The 16,923-nt window shown below is 41.7% G+C and overlaps 1 protein-coding gene across 1 annotated transcript in view; it reads left to right on the top strand.

Annotated features, from left to right (window-relative positions):
- The first annotated feature begins 481 nt into the window (after positions 1 to 481).
- Positions 482 to 16,923, top strand: part of ECT2L (epithelial cell transforming 2 like) — a 75,525-nt gene continuing 59,083 nt past the window's right edge. Inside the window, 4 exon segments of the mRNA XM_059942098.1 lie at positions 482 to 720; positions 12,868 to 12,929; positions 13,804 to 13,937; positions 15,092 to 15,204. Coding sequence (XP_059798081.1) covers positions 13,836 to 13,937; positions 15,092 to 15,204 — 215 coding nt within the window. The 5' untranslated portion in view covers positions 482 to 720; positions 12,868 to 12,929; positions 13,804 to 13,835.

The following is a 16,923-nucleotide window of genomic DNA, read 5'->3' as shown; positions in this document are numbered from 1 at the left end:
GGTGGTAACTATTCATCTACATATAAATGAAGAAAACTTCCAGGCTTCACAATAAATACTTAAAGGCATTTTGACCAGAACCATTAGAAATTAAGAAGTATGTTGCTTTGGCTTTGGTACCTCCTGTATAATGTGAAAATTGGCAATAAGTATTAAAATATTCCGAGGATTTGCTGAAGCTAAGAAACCCCACCTTTTCCATCACACAGCCTTAAAATTGCAGGCTTTCTTTGAGAGCAAGCAAACGTTGGCTTCTGTATCCAAGTCTCCTGTCGGGGTCTGGCCCCACTGCTCCGTGTCTTCAGAGGCTTCTGGAACTACAGTGATGCCCGGGATCCCACCGCAGACTCCCTGAAGGGTGACACAGAAGCGGGAACGCCGCCCGGGCCGGAATCCCGTGCAGCCCTTAAGGAGGGGGCGTTGGCCGGCAGGGCGCGGGCGCTCGGGTCTTGGTCTGCCTGGCTTCTGGGCCCTCCAGCCGGAAGGCGGCGTCGGTCACGCGGTCCCTCCAGCCGCTCTGGAACCCTGTGTGGGTGCTGGTGCCGGGAGCTGCCGGCCCGCAGGGGAGGGCGGGGCCGTGTGGTCGGTCTCTACGGAGACGGTGGGCTGCCGACCCCGCCCCTGCCCCCCGGCTGCGGCCGGGGTCCTTCTCTCGCAGCTCCACGCGGTCCAAAGAGGAGGCAGCCGCCCGGAGCCGGGACTCTCCGCCACCTCTCGGAGGTAAAGCGCTTGCCTTCTGGGCTGCACAGCTTCTGCTTGGGGCCATGGGGGCGCAGCTCCCGGGCGGTTTAGTTCCCGGTGCAGCCTCGGGAAGACCCAAAGCAGCGCCCTCGCTGGCTCCCCCTCGGTGACCTTGGAGAACCAGAGCACTGAAGTGGCGCTGGGGAGAAACACCACTGTCCCTGCCTAGGGTCAGGTTTGAATTGGGCTGTGGCCAGTAAACTCTTATCTCCTGCAGAGCACGCATTTGAGTTACAGATGAAGTCAAGTTATTGAGCAGTTTGGAAAACACTTATCTTCATAGGATTCTGAGCTGGCTCACAATGACTCCCCTCCCTCCTTCGGGCAGTTCTCACCCTCTTCCTCCTGCCGGAGTCCGAAAAGTGGGGTCACGTGACCGGGGGGGGGAGTGAGAGGGATGCGGGGGCAGGTAGTGAAAGAGAAATACAAAGAATCTACTGCGAATACAGTTCGTGGTTAGAACTGTATAGCTCTGAAAAGTTAATATGCTAAGATTTGGGTTATAGTCATATATAGATCAATAAGATCAAATCTTAGTTAAAATCGTGATACTTATATTTTATCTTTTTAAAAGGACTCATGCTCTGCTTATTAATCAACCTTGCCATGTATCAGAACAGAATATCCTAACAACACACGTATTCAAGTGCAGCACAACCCGTGTAATTGTTTTCAGGCCCATCTTGACATTTGTGCATCATAGGAACCTCAAAAATCATGCTCTAAAAACCATTATTTACGTGAAAGAAAGTAGGGGTTGGGACTTGGAAGTTTTAGAACAACAATAATTGATTATTCTTCTTGAATGAATTTAAATAGCACAGTCACTTCTTGTTATAGTTTTAATGTTATAGCTTTAAACTTCTATATCTGTGAGCAAATCCAGCATTTGATTATGTCCAGTTTTGGCTCACAAAACTCCTCCTGTGCCTCAAAACATGCTATTACTTTCATTATTTATTATTTATTTGTGCATTTAATAAAAATTATATACCAGTTTATGTTCAAAATGGCATGTTTTTACATGCCCTGGATATAGGACATTTTACTTAACTGGAATTATCTTTCATTTCTATTTTTTCACAAATCACACTCACTTTTCCTGTATACCAGTTCTTTTCTGCAATCTTTAGAACCACACAACCTCTGAGGAGGCATATTTAAGGAATTAACTTTTAGAAAATAAATGAATCGTTGTACAACTCGCAATGTGAATTGCCAAAGTACTCAAATGTAGGTACCTCTGTGCCAGGGAACAATGTTTTGTTTCCAGTTTCCACTCCAAGTCAGTGTCTTGCACAGTGGAGTAGGACCCGAGTAATTTACATTCCTCCAGCTGTGTAACCAGTCACCTGTGGAGACATAGTTAATGACAACACGGTTCTGATTTATGCCAGTGATGATTTAGCTCTCTGTATGGGCTGGCAGCTGTCCAGCCCTCTCACCCCTTAGCCTGGCTTTGGTTGTCACACAACAGGCACCACCCGCCACCCCCCACCTGCCTTTTTCTCCCTAAGCGTGGAGGTGCAAGTGTCGATTGCTGAGTTTCTCACTGATATGTCAGTTATAAAGAATAATAAGTCACGGGATAGAAAGTGTATTTCCAAATTAACCCATACCAGTCATACATCCAATTCAAGTTACACGCACATGTTAGGAAAAATCCAGTATAACCTTTAAACTTGATACCAGTTACTACCTGTGTGACCTTAGATGATTTTCTTTACCCTGTTCTTTTCATCTGTAATCAAACTCCCAGATGAATGTGAGAAATAAATGAGCTCATGTATGGGAAAGAAACTTACTGGCACTGTGCCAGTCAGAGTAGCTACTCACAAAAATGTAGGATGTTAAATATAGCCTTTATTCCATGTCCCCCTCCCCACTTTGATTTTGTTACTTAATATGTTTGTTGGATCCAGTAACACATGAGAAGAGCCACAGATTGGGGTCTCCTATTTTATTCCCTTTTTGCACCAAACTTTAGAAATATTTAGAGCCCTTGTTTTACAGAGTGAGGTAAGAAATAGTTCTCCAGTTTGTGTCACCCACGCTGGAGTTTCAATTCAGTGGAAAACGAGGCTGTAAGCAAAGCAGCAGCGGGACATTTCCTCTTCCAAGAATGACACGCTACTTTGTACTAGAACAAGAGAGATCCTAAATGATCAAGGAAGAACTTTGTGGTACAGTATTTTGGCTTTTGGAGAAAGCACATCGAGAAAAGATGAAAAAAATGGATGAGAATTTGATTTTGTACATTTAGGTTTTGAGTCTCTCTTGGTATTAGAAGATACTGTAGCCGTCCTATTGTAAACATAATTCACAATAAATATTCTTGCCCCCAGAGTGAGTTCTCATCTCAAATACGTACGCTTTCTTCCAATTTGCTGATGTTGTGAAAGAATAATCTGTCCGATCTACATATGAATTCAATTCTAAGCTTATTTTGCCATCTAACTCACTTGACATAATGATGGAAATTACTAATAAGAAGATCACACAAGTTGATAAGTTGTTACAGTTGTGATGCAGTTGTCAAATCCTAATAATCAGTGAAGGAATTTGGCTTTTTCTTGGCTAGCAACTTTTCTTTCAGCCCTTGAATTTAGAAAATTGGTGGATGTGAACAATTATTCATTTACTCACTCAGCAACTACTTGCCAAGTCCCTACCTGTTGGCAGGCACTACGAGGTAGGCAGCTTCTAAAATGACTCCCAACGACCCCAGCTTCCTGGTATTCATGCCCTTTTGAATCTCCTCCCCTCAAGTGGAGGCTAGACTTGTTTCTAATGCAGGGTTTGCCAAACTTTTTCTGTAAAGGGCCAGGTAGGAATTTTTTTTTGCTCTGTGAGCCATATGGTTTCTTTCCCAATTACTCAATTCTGCTGTTGTACTGAAAAGCAACCACAGACAATATGTAAATAAATATGATTAGCTGTCTTTCAATAAAACTATTTACAAAAATGGGCAGTGGGCCAAATATGGCCTGCTGACCATGTTTGCTGACCCCTGCTCTGATGAATCAAAAAGCAATGGTGTATCACTTCTGAGATTTTGTTACAGACTCTAGCTTCCATCTTGCCTGCCCTCTCTTGCCCTCTCGCTTGCTTACTTGGGTGGAAGCCAGCTGCCGTTTTGTGAGCTAAGCGGTGGAGAAGCCCACCTGGGAGGGGAGCCTCCAGCCTGCAAGGAACTGAGGCCCTTGTTCCTCAGTCTGTGAGGAACTGAATCTTGCTGACAACCCTCTACCCGAGCTTGGAAGTGGATCCTTCCCCAGTTCAGCTTTGGGCTGACAAAAGCCCCAGCTGACACTTGGGTTGTGAGAGACCCTGAACCAGAGGACCTAGTTAAGCCATGCTTGACCCCTGACTCACAGAAACTGTGAGAGAATAAATGCTTTTTTAAAGCAACTACGTTTTGGGACTATTTGTTACACAGCACTAGATACCCACTCTGATACCCACATTAGACAACTAATACACTTCATGATAGGCTCCTTTAACAATGAACAAGAGATATGCTACATATTACCTCCTTCTCTTGGAGACTGACTGTGAACATCAACATACTAAATTTGCAAAACATCCTACAAAAAAGAAACAGTTTTTTTTTTTTTTTTTATAAATTTATTTATTTATTTATTTATGGCTGTGTTGGGTCTTTGCTTCTGTGCGAGGGCTTTCTCTACTTGTGGCAAGTGGGGGCCACTCTTCATCGCTGTGCGTGGGCCTCTCACTGTCACGGCCTCTCTTGTTGCGGAGCACAGGCTCCAGACACGCAGGCTCAGTAGTTGTGGCTCACGGGCCCAGTTGCTCCGCGGCATGTGGGATCTTCCCAGACCAGGGCTCGAACCCGTGTCCCCTGCATTGGCAGGCGGATTCTCAACCACTGCACCACCAGGGAAGCCCCAAGAAACAGTTTTAATTTTGTTCAATCAATCATTTCCAGGCATATTTAACCACAGATGCTGTTTTTCTGGGAAATACCTATTAATATCTTATGGAGCTACTATTTGGAGAGTTTTGTTTTTGTTTTAAAGAGTTTTGTTTAGAGGCTGAAAGGATTTTTTAAAATTATTTTATTTTTATTTTTATTTTTATTTTTAAAATTTTTGGCTGCGTTAGGTCTTTGTTGCTGTGCGTGGGCTTTCTATAGTTGTGGTGAGTGGAGGCTACTCTTTGTTGTGGTGCACGGGCTTCTCACTGTGGTGGCTTCTCTTGTTGAGGAGCATGGGCTCTAGGTGCACGGGCTTCAGTAGTTATGGCTGGCAGGCTCTAGAGCGCAGGCTTAGTAGCTGTGGCGCACGGGCTTAGCTGCTCCTCGGCATGTGGGATCTTCCTGGACCAGGGATCAAACCCGTGTCCCCTGCATTGGCAGGCAGATTCTTAACCATTGTGCCACCAAGGAAGTCCCTGGAGAGATTTTAAATGCTGGACTATGAAAAGAAATCATTCCATTTAAAGAAGTAGTGATTGCCAGCATGCTGTCTCTCCCTGGATCAAATAACTAGTCAATAAAGTAAGATATTCATCTAAGAGAATGAATATAATCCTGTGGGAATTTGTATCTGTGTCTATGTTTATATCTATATATGATGCACTGTACTCACATATTGAAGCCCACCAGCAGAGATAGCAACTATTCTTTCTGTAATGTTCCGCTCATTTTGTAACTCAGTAATACCTTACCACAGAGGATAATACCAATTTTGAGAACTTGCTAAATAAAAATCCCTTACGTTGGCTCTTGGAGAGATTTCACATAACAACAGCTGGGCATCTTATGAAACTAAGGATTTGTTTTGATTTAATGTTGATTCAGAGGGAGGTATTTAATTTTCCACATTGCCATGAGGTTTTTATCTGAACATTATTGTACTGTAGTTTGCCAAGACACATCACTGCCTTGCTTCACGCGTGAGGAGACTGAGGCTCAGAGATGAAATTACTTGTAAAGCTTTAATTTTGGGGGGGAGTTTGAGGTTTTTTGTTTGCTTGTTTGTTTTTGGCCGTGCGGCATGTGGGATCTTAGTTCCCAGACCAGGGATCAAACCCATGCCCCCTGCAGTAGAAGTGTGGAGTCTTAACCACTGGACCACCAGCGAAGTCCCTAAGGCTTCAATTTGGGGGGGATCAGAGCAGGAATTCAAATTTGGTGCTCACCATGTCATGCTGCCCCTCTGTAATATTTCTAAAACTGTTCCTAATATGGTACATGCCTTTCCAAGATATTCATTTTTAAAATGTGCTTCTGTCTCATTTAAGTGTAATAAGCGTAGAGGCACCACCAGTGTTTGGCTTATTCTCAGATTCTTCTGACTTGCCAATAAAATTTCTTCAGCTACTCCAGGCTGAAGAAATTCACATTGTTCCCTCTCTTCTTGGTATTTATAGCAACAGAGGGTTGCTTAGAAACTTAGACATTTCTGATGCTTGAATCTCAGCTAGAATTTCAGTGGAAGCAGTCATCCAATTTGTGTTTTAACATCTTCTTTAATGGTCATAACCTCCCAAGACAGCTAATGCTGCTGAAGTGATTGTTTTCCCACTTAGACTGAGCCAAAATCCATCTCTCTGACCTCATCCATTGTTCTTAATTTTGTCTTCTGGGCACTCACAAGCCATGGGTAATTGATTTTATATATAAAAACCTCCAGATATTGATGTGCGTGTGGTACAGTGTGAGAAAGTGGTCCACTTGCTTTTCTCTTTTTTAAATAGATACTCTGTTTTCTATAAATGGAAAAATCTCTCTCTTCCTCTTTGATTTGAAATCTAAGAAGTGCCCATGTATACACGAGTCTATTTTGGACCCTTCTCTTCTGCTCCCCTGATTAGTTGTTTGTCCCCATGCTAATACCATGGCATCTTATTAGTGCAGCTTTATAATAAGTTTTTCTACATTAATTGTTTATTGAAGTATAGTTGATTTACAATATTATATTAGTTTCAGGTATATAGTATAGTGATTCAATAGTTTTACAGATTCTACTCCGTTAAAAGTTATTACAAGGTAATGGCTGTAATTCCCTGTGCTATACAATATATCCCTGTTTTTTTGTTTGTTTTTATTGAAGTACAGTTGATCTACAAAGTTGTGTTAGTTTCAGGTGTATTGCAAAGTGATTCAGTTAATGTGTATATGTTAATCCCAAACTCCCAATTTATCCCTCCTCCCCTATAATAAGTCTTGATATCTAGAAACACATCTCCCTCTCTTGCTCTTCCAGACTGTCTGGACTACTTTAGCCTTGTAAATTTCCATAAATATTTTAGAATCAGCTTTTCAAGTTACACACACACAATATCACTTTGGGATTTTTTTGAGATTGCATTGAATCTGTAGATCAGTTTGAGAGAATTAGTCTCTTCATTTTTCTGAATCTCTAATACATATCTCTAAACATCTCTCTCCATTGATTTAGGTCTCTAAAAATTGCTTTTCAGTAAAGTTTTCTATCTTTATAAAGTTGTACTTTTACTTTTTCTAGGTACTTAGTAGTATTTGATGTTGTTTTAAAACTTCTTAATCAAAATAGAAGGTATAGAAAAACACGCAAGTTATAAGTGTAATACTCGATGAATGACAAAGTGAACTCACCCAGGCTCCCACCCCTAGATCAATACCAGCACCCCAGAATCCCCTCTCATATCCCTTCTAGTCATTACCTTCTCTTTCCTCCCCAAAGGTAACCACTATCCTGACTTCAACCACTAGAGCGTAGAACTTTGTATAAATAAAACCATGCAAAAGGTATTATTTTGTTTCCAGCTTCCTTTGTTTAATGTCTTAGGTGTGTGACTCATGCATATTGTTGTGTGTAGCAGCAGCCTGTCCATTGACCTGTAGCATGCTATTGCATGAATACATGACAATATATTTATCTATTCAACTGTTGTTGGATGCTTGGGTTGTATCCAGTTTGGAGCTATCCAAAGCAGCTAAGAACATTCTTGTGGATATATTTGGTCCACATGTGCATGTTTTTCTGTTGGGTCAAGTGTATGCATGTGTTCAACTTTAGGAAATAATGCCCGTTTTTCAAAGTACTTATACTAATTTACACTTTGACCAGCTATATATGAGAGTTCTGGATGCTCACCAACACACAACTTAGTCAGTCTGTGCTGGATAACAAACCATCCCCAAATCTGAAACAGGAATCGTTGGTTTTCACAATTCTGTGGGTTCACAGTTCCTCTGGGCAGTTCCACTTGCTGTTGTAGGCTGGGGTCATTCACTTGGTTGCATTTACCCGAGAGCTCAGCTGGAACTGGAATACCCGAGATGGCTTCATTCACACATCTGGTGCTCTGACTGGGGTGGCTGAAATAGTTGGGGTCTGGTTCAACCTCTGTCTTTCCATGTGGTCTCACCTCACTCAGTAATCTAGCCCAAGCTTATTTACCTGGCAGCTAGATCTCAAGAGTGCAAAAAGAGAAACTGCAAGTCTTAAAGCCCAGGACCAGAAGTCATATATCATCACTTCCATAACATCCTATTGGTTAGAACAAGGCAGTGCTAGTGCAGATTTGTGGGGAGGAAGGGCAATAAGACTCCACTTCTTGATGGGAGAACTGGATGGCAGCAATCATTCCTGGCCATGTGTACAGACAATATACCACGTGGCGTCCTCTGGTCACAACAATTCACATGCCTTTCACAAGCAGAATACATTTACCCCATCCCAAGACACCCAAAGTCTCATCCAATTATGGTATCAGTCCAAAAGTCCAGTCTCTTGTGATCTGCATCAGGTCCAATTGCAAGTGAGGCTCCTTGTCTGTCGCTCCTCTTGAACTGGAGACCTGTGAATGTAGCTGTCTCCCAGACACCTAGATTACACTAGTGAAACACAAAAAGGGTAACCACAGCAGTCTTTCCTATTCACAAAGGCAGGAAACAGAAGTCACATGGCAGTTGCTGGTACATAGCAATTCTGAAATTCAGCCAGACCAGTTGTCCTGATAATTCCTTGATTATGGTCCAGGTCTACTCCCTGGGAGTAGTCTCCTAATCCATTGTTCTCAGCTTCTCTTGGCTCTGCACTACTGACTCTTGGCTCTGTCCTCTGAGTCACCCATCTTTTTCAATAAGAAATTACCTGTGGTTGCAGTTGCAAAGCTTTCTCAGCCTGCTTCTTACCTGTAGAAAGTTGGAGCCTCAGAGACTATTTCAGGCCTTCTCAGTCCCTTTTATTTCAAGCTGGTCATGCTTTCACCAGAACAATCTTCTTGACAATTTTGTGGGCTTTCTGTGTATCTTATTATAATCCATTCTCTTCAACAAAAGCTGCATCCACAAATCCCTTTGAGATAGGCCCCTGGCTGCCTTGGGATATGAATCAGGGTGCTGTGGGACAAAGTCTCTAAGACTTTTAGGAACTCTTTTATTTTCTAAATGAGAGGGTCTGTGAGACACACCACCTTAAACCTTTCAAAGACCTTATCAAGGAGGTCTTTGAAATGAAGCCATTTATTACTTTGAGACTTTTTGCTGGCTGGGGATACTGTACTAGATATTCTTTATTTCTGCTAGATTCTGCTAAAAAACTAAATAGATTTTCAGGTCAGTTCATGTCTCTCTTATTGTGTCATATTCAGCTAAGAAGCCAGTCAGAACTTTCTGTATCCTGCTTGGAATCTCTTTAGCCAGGTCTGCACATTCCTTGATAGATTTCCTATTGTCCACATTAATGCAGGCAACAGTGTTACTAAACATTCCACTGCTACATAACACAGGTGATCCTTTTTCTAGCCTTTCTTAGCAACTTCACTATTCTTCTAGGCTCCACTGACAGTCTCCTCACCACCCTTCCAATTTCCACTTGCTGCTCTTTTTTGACATCATTGCCATATGCTTTAAGTTATGTTACGGCAATACTCTACTTCCAGGTATGAATTTTTTCTATTAGTTTCCAAAACGCTCCAAAATCTAGTGGCTTAAAACAATCATTTACTATTATGATTCTGAGGATCAGCTGGGCCCAACGGAACGCAGGGGTTCTACTCCATGTGTTGCTGACTAGAATCTTCCTTTCCTACTATTCTGCAGTGCCACTAGTGTCATAAATCTAGTGAGATATATTTGTGAGTCTGTTTCCGGACTCAAACTGGTTTATTTGTCTATTCTTATGCCAATATCTCATGCTATATTTACACTAACTTTATAGTAAATAAGTCCTGATACCATGTAGAGTAAGTCTTATTACTTTATTCTTTTTAAAGTTGTCTTTGCTGTTCTTGACCCTTTGCATTTCATACACATTTCATAATTAGTTTGTCAAACACACACACACACGTGCACACACACACCCCACCCCACTGCTGGGTTTTGATTAATAGATTAATTTGGTACAACTAACATCTATATAGACGTTACTTTTACTTAGATCTTTAAAAATTTCTCTTGATAAAATTTTTAGTATTCTATGCGGAACATTTGTACCTCTGATTTAAATTGGATTTTTAAAAGTTATTATAAACGACATATTGTTTTTTAATAAAAATTTGTTGTTAGTATACAGAAATACAGATTTTTTTATGTTGACCTTGTGTATAGCAACCTTCCTAAACATGCATTAAATCTGACAATTTACCTGTAAATTGTTCAGTATTTTCTTTTTTTTTTTTTTTTTTTTTATATTTTATTTATTTATTTATGTATTTATGGCTGTGTTGGGTCTTCGTTTCTGTGTGAGGGCTTTCTCCAGTTGCAGCAAGTGGGGGCCATTCTTCATCGCAGTGCGCGGGCCTCTCACTATCGCGGCCTCTCTTGTTGTGGAGCACAGGCTCCAGACGCGCAGGCTCAGTAATTGTGGCTCACGGGCCCAGTCGCTCCGCGGCATGTGGGATCTTCCCAGACCAGGGCTCGAACCCGTGTCCCCTGCATTGGCAGGCAGATTCTCAACCACTGCGCCACCAGGGAAGCCCTCTTCAGTATTTTCTACATACAATTATGCCACTAATAAATAATGACAGTTTTTTCCTTTTCAATGATTATAATTTAATTTTCTTGCTTTATTACATTGGACAGAACTCCAGAACAATATTGAATAAAGATGGTAGTGGCAATTATAAGGAAAGTTTCAACATTTTACTATTAAGTTTAATGTTTGCTAGTTTCTTATAATATGTCCTAATTTGGATTAGGAAGTTTCTTCTAGTTCTAGGTTGGTAAGATTTTTTTTGTTACGAATGGGTGTTGAATCTTATCAAATGCACATTTTGTATCTACTGAGATTTTCATGATTTTCTCCTTTGTTTTATTAATGATGAGAAGTGAATTGATTTTGTAATATCAAATCAAATTTACATTCCAACTTGCTGGTGATATATTAACATTTTTAATACATTGCTGGGTTTGGTGTTCTAATATTTTGACTAGGATTTTTGGACCTATGTTTATGGTAATAAACCTATAATATTCCTCTCTTATAAGATTCTTGTTGGGTTTTGGTGTTAAGGTTATGCTGACTTCATAGAAGGACCTGGAAATAATTCCCACTTTTTCTATTCTCTGGAATAAGTTTGTTATTTCTTAAATGTTTGGTAGATACAAATATTGGTTCCAGGAGTAGGGTGCTGCCATACCAACATCAATACATTCCAAATTATGTGACATTAACATCCAGTCTGGCAGCATGAAATTGTTATTGGAGACTTGGACAGTCAGCAATCCATGTTACCAAAAAAAATGTATAAAAGTATAGTCTAGAATAGCTTAAAAGTCATATTACATACCTAATGAGCTTGTACTTTGTACAAAGAGGTAGAAAATGACTGTTATTAGAATGTGTTCATTTCTACTGGCTGCATTTGCCAAGTTACTACAAGAATTAAAGGAGCTCAGAAAATATTTGGCTGGTTTGCAAGCAAGAATGAAAAGGAATTCAGAGACAACCAAAAAACTCAGGGTTCTGCAAGCTTGGAAGGTGCAACTCATTCACATGTTCAGCTAGTTAAGAAGCAACAGAGAAGTCCTTTGAGCAAAAAAGTCTGCTTAAAACTGTGCCTAGTGGCAAAGACCAAATCAAGAAGAGTATGGTTGTCACACCATTGTTAGGATCTCTGAATGGAATAAGGTGGTACCCAGCAAATACTTTCACGCTGGGAAAATATCTCAAAGAGGGGAGACCTAGGGTTTGGCTCTTCCTCAGGAAAGTCTGATAGGCTCAAACTACTTGCAATTAAATTGAGAGAGAGACAAGTCTCTAAACAATTGTGGCACATAGCACTGCCTGGAATCAAATAACTTGAGATAGATATTGAGAAAGCCGTGTTGTCAAAGGAGTTACCTACACGGTATAAAAGAGAATGTGATTGTTTGAGACTAAAAATGATAACTGGGTTCCAGCCTTCTACAGCAGGATCTCAGAATTGCTATGGATTAACTCTTTTATATATCGTTCTTCTCCTTTACAAATGGGAATATTTATTGTAGTTATCCTTTTCCTGTTCTACCATTATATATATTGTGTGTAGGGGCTAGTACCAGATAGCTTATCTTTTTAGTTCAGAGTTCTCCAGATCAAGAGTAGGTATATCTGGGTCCGTAGAGGCTGTTATGAATCATTTCTATCTCCTGGGATCTAAGCTCAAAATATTGATGAGATGGAACTTTGGGGTTGTCTGCTTTAAGGCGTGGATGAGTGTGTTCTGCATGTGGGAAAGGAAGGGAACTGATCCAAAGGGTGAACTGTGGTAGATTGTATTACTATCTGCACTCTTGTATAATCCTCTCCCCTTGAGTGTGGGCCAGACGTACCGACTTGCTTTTACCTAATAGAACAGAGTAAAAGTGATGGGATACCAATTCTGAGGTTAGGTTACCAAGAGACTGTGGCTTCCCTCTTGTGTGCCCTCTCTTGCTTTTTCATTTGCTTCCTCTGATGGAAGCCAGCTGCCACGTGAACTGCCCTATGGAGAAGCCCATGTGGCAAGGAAAGCAAAGGATTCCTCCACCCAACAGTCCATGGGCAACTGAATCCTGGTCACAGCCACATGAATGAGCTTCAGATCCTTCAGATGAGGCTGGAGTCCTGGCCAACAAACTGATTGCAGCCTATGGGAGATTTTGAAGCAGAGGTACCTTGTATGGACTGAATTGTGTCCCCCCTCCCCCAGATCCATATGTGGAAGCCCCAACCCCCGATGTGACTACATTTGGAGATGGAGCCTATAAAGAGGTAATAAAAGTTAAATGAGGTTATAAGGTTGGGGGCCTTAATCCAATAGGACTGGTATCCTTATAAGAAGAAGAAGAAGAGATACCAGAGCGCCTCCCGCACCCCACCCCATGTGTGCTCAGAATGAAGGCCTTGTGAGAACACAGCAGGAAGGCTACTGCCTGCAAGACAGGAAGAGAGGCCTCACCAGAAACAACATGCTGATCTTGGACTTTCGGCCTCCAGAACTGTGAGAAAACAAATTTCTGTTGTTCAGGCCGCCCAGTCTGTGGTTTTTGGTAATGGCAGCCCTAGTAGACTAACAATACTGTACCCTACTAGATTGTGCCTGGACTCCTGACCCTCAGGAACTTTGAGATAATAATAAGAGTTTGTTGTTTTGAGCTGTTAAATTTTAAGGTAATTTGCTATGCAGCAATAGATCATTAATATATTAGCCTAACTTTTTCTTCTATATCCTCTTTGACTTATGTCCTCAAAAGCTAGGCACTGGGTGGGGGGGTGGGAGGGCGCCCTCTTTGAGCCCTTCAGATTCTTGCTTTCCAGAGAAAGAAAAAGTCAGTATTTATGGCTGATAAAGAATCATTCCAATTTCTGAGTCATTTTGCCAGCAAAGTAAAAAACAGCTCTGGTTTGGATTCACATTTGGGTGCAAGTAGTTGAGGAGAGAATAATTGCAATGATTTAGAGTTCATGAACTCTGTGTATATTTGTATGGATATATATATATATGAATTGCTCTAATTGTATCTATATAAACAACTATATGTAAATGAATTGCTGTAATTCTATTATTCCTATATGGACAACATTAATATACTGGATGTTCTAGGTGATCTTAATTAAACCCACAGTTTATGAAGTGAACCTACAGTTTCTAGGACCGGACGAAAATAATTTGCTGAGATGTCAGCTGGGAATTCTCCCAGGGAAAGCTTGGAAATGGAGAGCTTCCACACAAGATTCAGTGCCTGGACACCTTTTAGCAACAAGTCATTAAATCGACAGGTGAGTCACATACTCTAGAATAAGACAAGATTTCTAAGGTGAATTTTACTGTGATATATTGGGTCTCATGTTGCCATATTTAAAATAAAATAAATACTTGTAAAGAACTTAGTTTTTGAGTCACTTTAAACAAAAATAACCCTACCCCAAAGACGGTCTCTCCTCACCCCAGTCCACAACTCCAATCTTATGGGAGGTGCAAGAGCTGCTCCCACTTTTGCCCTATCAGCACCTCCAGAGATGAAACAGAAACCTCCAGGACACACCCTGGTTGCTATAAGGGGGAGGAGACAAGAGAAGGTGCTTTGGTGGTATTTTGGTGTGGAGAGTGTTGATATGTGTGTCTTTAATTCTCTCTTCCCTCTTGTGCCAACTGCGTGGTTCCCTGGGGCCTGGGGATGCCCCTTCTTTGAAAGATAATGCAGGAAGTAGTCACTGGAATGGCCCTGGCAGCTCTGCCAGACCTTCATGGAAAAGGGGGCTGCCTGGGTCCTCAGAGCTCCTGCGCGGTCCAGGCGCACTCACAAGGGAAGGAGACCAGATGGGCTGGGACCAAAGCCTGACTAGTAATAAAGACAGTGGGTTTATATATGCCCTCTGAGCCAAGCTGGACTGAAGTCCTGGTTTGGGGGGATGCTGGTCCTGGTGTATGTCTTTCATGGAGACACTCCTAACAATGGCTCTTCAGCAAAATTTACTAACTTTCCTTTTGGTGGGTGCTATGAAGAGGTAGGACTATGGGTTAGTAAAATCACACCTACTTCACATGGTCCTGTTTTCACAATTAAGCAAGTGGCCAGTATGTGTTTTCAAGATGAAATGTTTGGGATCTGTTTCCCCAGACCACATTAGCTTAGGTGGAAACAATAGTGAGGATACATTACGTCTTTGGGCGCTCCTTGAGCCCCTCTGCAATTACATCCCTGCCAGCCTTTCCCACCAGCCCACCCAACAAGCCGGGGCTTGCCTGCATCCCCAGATAAAAGGAGTTTAAGCTGAAGGGAGAGACCCTTACTACATACGTGAAAGTGCTTCGTGAACTGTAACGTGCAATGCAAATATTAGCTGTGAGGTTGTTAGGTTGCCTACGGGTTGCTTAGCAACTAAGAACATATCCAACTGTAAAGGAAAATGTCATTTTCTCTCCCTTATAGCTCTTTCAGGAAAGAGTTGCTCTTATAAGTCATTGGTTTGACCTCTGGACTAACAAGCAACATCAAGAATTCTTATTCACGATTTTTTTATGATGCACTAAATCACAATTAAGGTAAATGTAGCCCAATGATGTAATTATCTTAAAGAAAATAAAATATCATAAAATGTTCACATAACTTTTATGAGTTTCTTTTTCTCCACAGAAAAAAAGCAACTGATATTTTAAGGCTTATAAACAATCTTTTCTAGTGCTGCTGCTTCTTTGTGGGTAAAATGGAGCCTTGGGGAGTTGAACACCTTCATACCATAGCAGGATGTTTAGTTTTTGCAAAAAGTTATAACTTCAGCCAATGAATTTTTTTAAATTAATTAATTAATTTATTTATTTATTTATTTTTGGCTGTGCTGGGTCTTCATTTCTGTGCGAGGGCTTTCTCTAGTTGTGGCAAGCGGGGGCCACTCTTCATCGCGGTGCGCGGGCCTCTCACTATCGTGGCCTCTCTTGTTGCGGAGCACAGGCTCCAGACGCGCAGGCTCAGTAGTTGTGGCTCACGGGCCTAGTTGCTCCGCGGCACGTGGGATCTTCCCAGACCAGGGCTCAAACCCGTGTCCCCTGCATTGGCAGGCAGATTCTCAACCACTGCGCCACCAGGGAAGCCCCAGCCAATGAATTTTTAACATTGTCTTAGTATATTAAATTCTCCTTGGAACTCTCAGATAAGATATTTGAAGTAGGTACTACAAAATATTTGTTACATGAATGAATGGATCCAAAAAATATCTGAGAAATGACAGTGGCAGCAACATTTAGGAAGATGGGCAAGACTTATATGGCAGTGGTCACTGATTGCCGTTAAGTCCTGGTTCTTCTTATTCTTTCCCTTGCATCCTATTATATCTGTAATTTATTTTAAAATACTCCAGCATGGCTGGTGTGACATGTGAAAGTGTTAGTTGAAATTACACCCAGGGGCAGCTAGTGTTTTGATCAAGAGTTGGTACTCTAAGGGTGATTAGCTAGCACTGTATTGGAAAGGTCACAGTGTTTTAGTTATTACCAGATACTTTGCTAATTAGCATAGCAAATATTAGATATTAGTTATTATCAGAGCAACTAGTGACTTGTTAACATGCTGGCTGAATGCTAGAAATGGCCTGTCTTTGGTGAAATTAAAGGTATTCAGCTATGTGGACTGACCAAACTATTCTAGAGAGCCCTCCGGCATGCCTGGACCTGGTTGAAGAATCCAGCCAGGCCAGTTGGTGCTTATTAAGGATCGTTTCATCTCCAAAAAATGGCCTTGTCTGACTGGGGGTTTTCTGGTAGCCTGAGGCCAAGAAAAAGGATAGTAATAGAATCCTGTTTATGGAACATTGTTCTTTCTCAGTTGAATGAATCTTTCACCCAAAGGGCAGAGAGCTGGGATTTTGTCAGGCCTACAGAGGAGGCTGTATGAAGTGGTTTGGGCTTATTTACTAAAGTTTGTTCAGTGAAACTCCAGGTAGGGCATCATTTGGTGCTGCTTTCACTACAACCTGGTGGCGGGACTTGGGGGACAGGCTAACCCTCAAACTTCTTAGATATTTACCAAAAAGTGTCAGAGTTGTGCAAGACCAAATTGGGTAATTTTAGTTTACAATACCTGCTTCTCTCAGTCTTTCTTACACTTCCCCCTGGCCCATCTCTTTTGATCAGTCATTTCATCTCTCCTACCTACGAACGCACCTTCTCCACTGTCAGCTTTCTCTGCATCCGTGGGGCTCCTAGTGGATTATTCCTGATGGAGTCACCAAGTCACTGGAGGGAGGCAGCCATCTTCCAGGCATGTCG

The sequence above is a fragment of the Balaenoptera ricei genome, chromosome 12 (assembly GCF_028023285.1).
Source record: "Balaenoptera ricei isolate mBalRic1 chromosome 12, mBalRic1.hap2, whole genome shotgun sequence".
NCBI lineage: Eukaryota > Metazoa > Chordata > Mammalia > Artiodactyla > Balaenopteridae > Balaenoptera > Balaenoptera ricei.
Note: the sequence above shows the minus strand (reverse complement) of the source record. Positions and strands in the feature narration are given on the sequence as shown.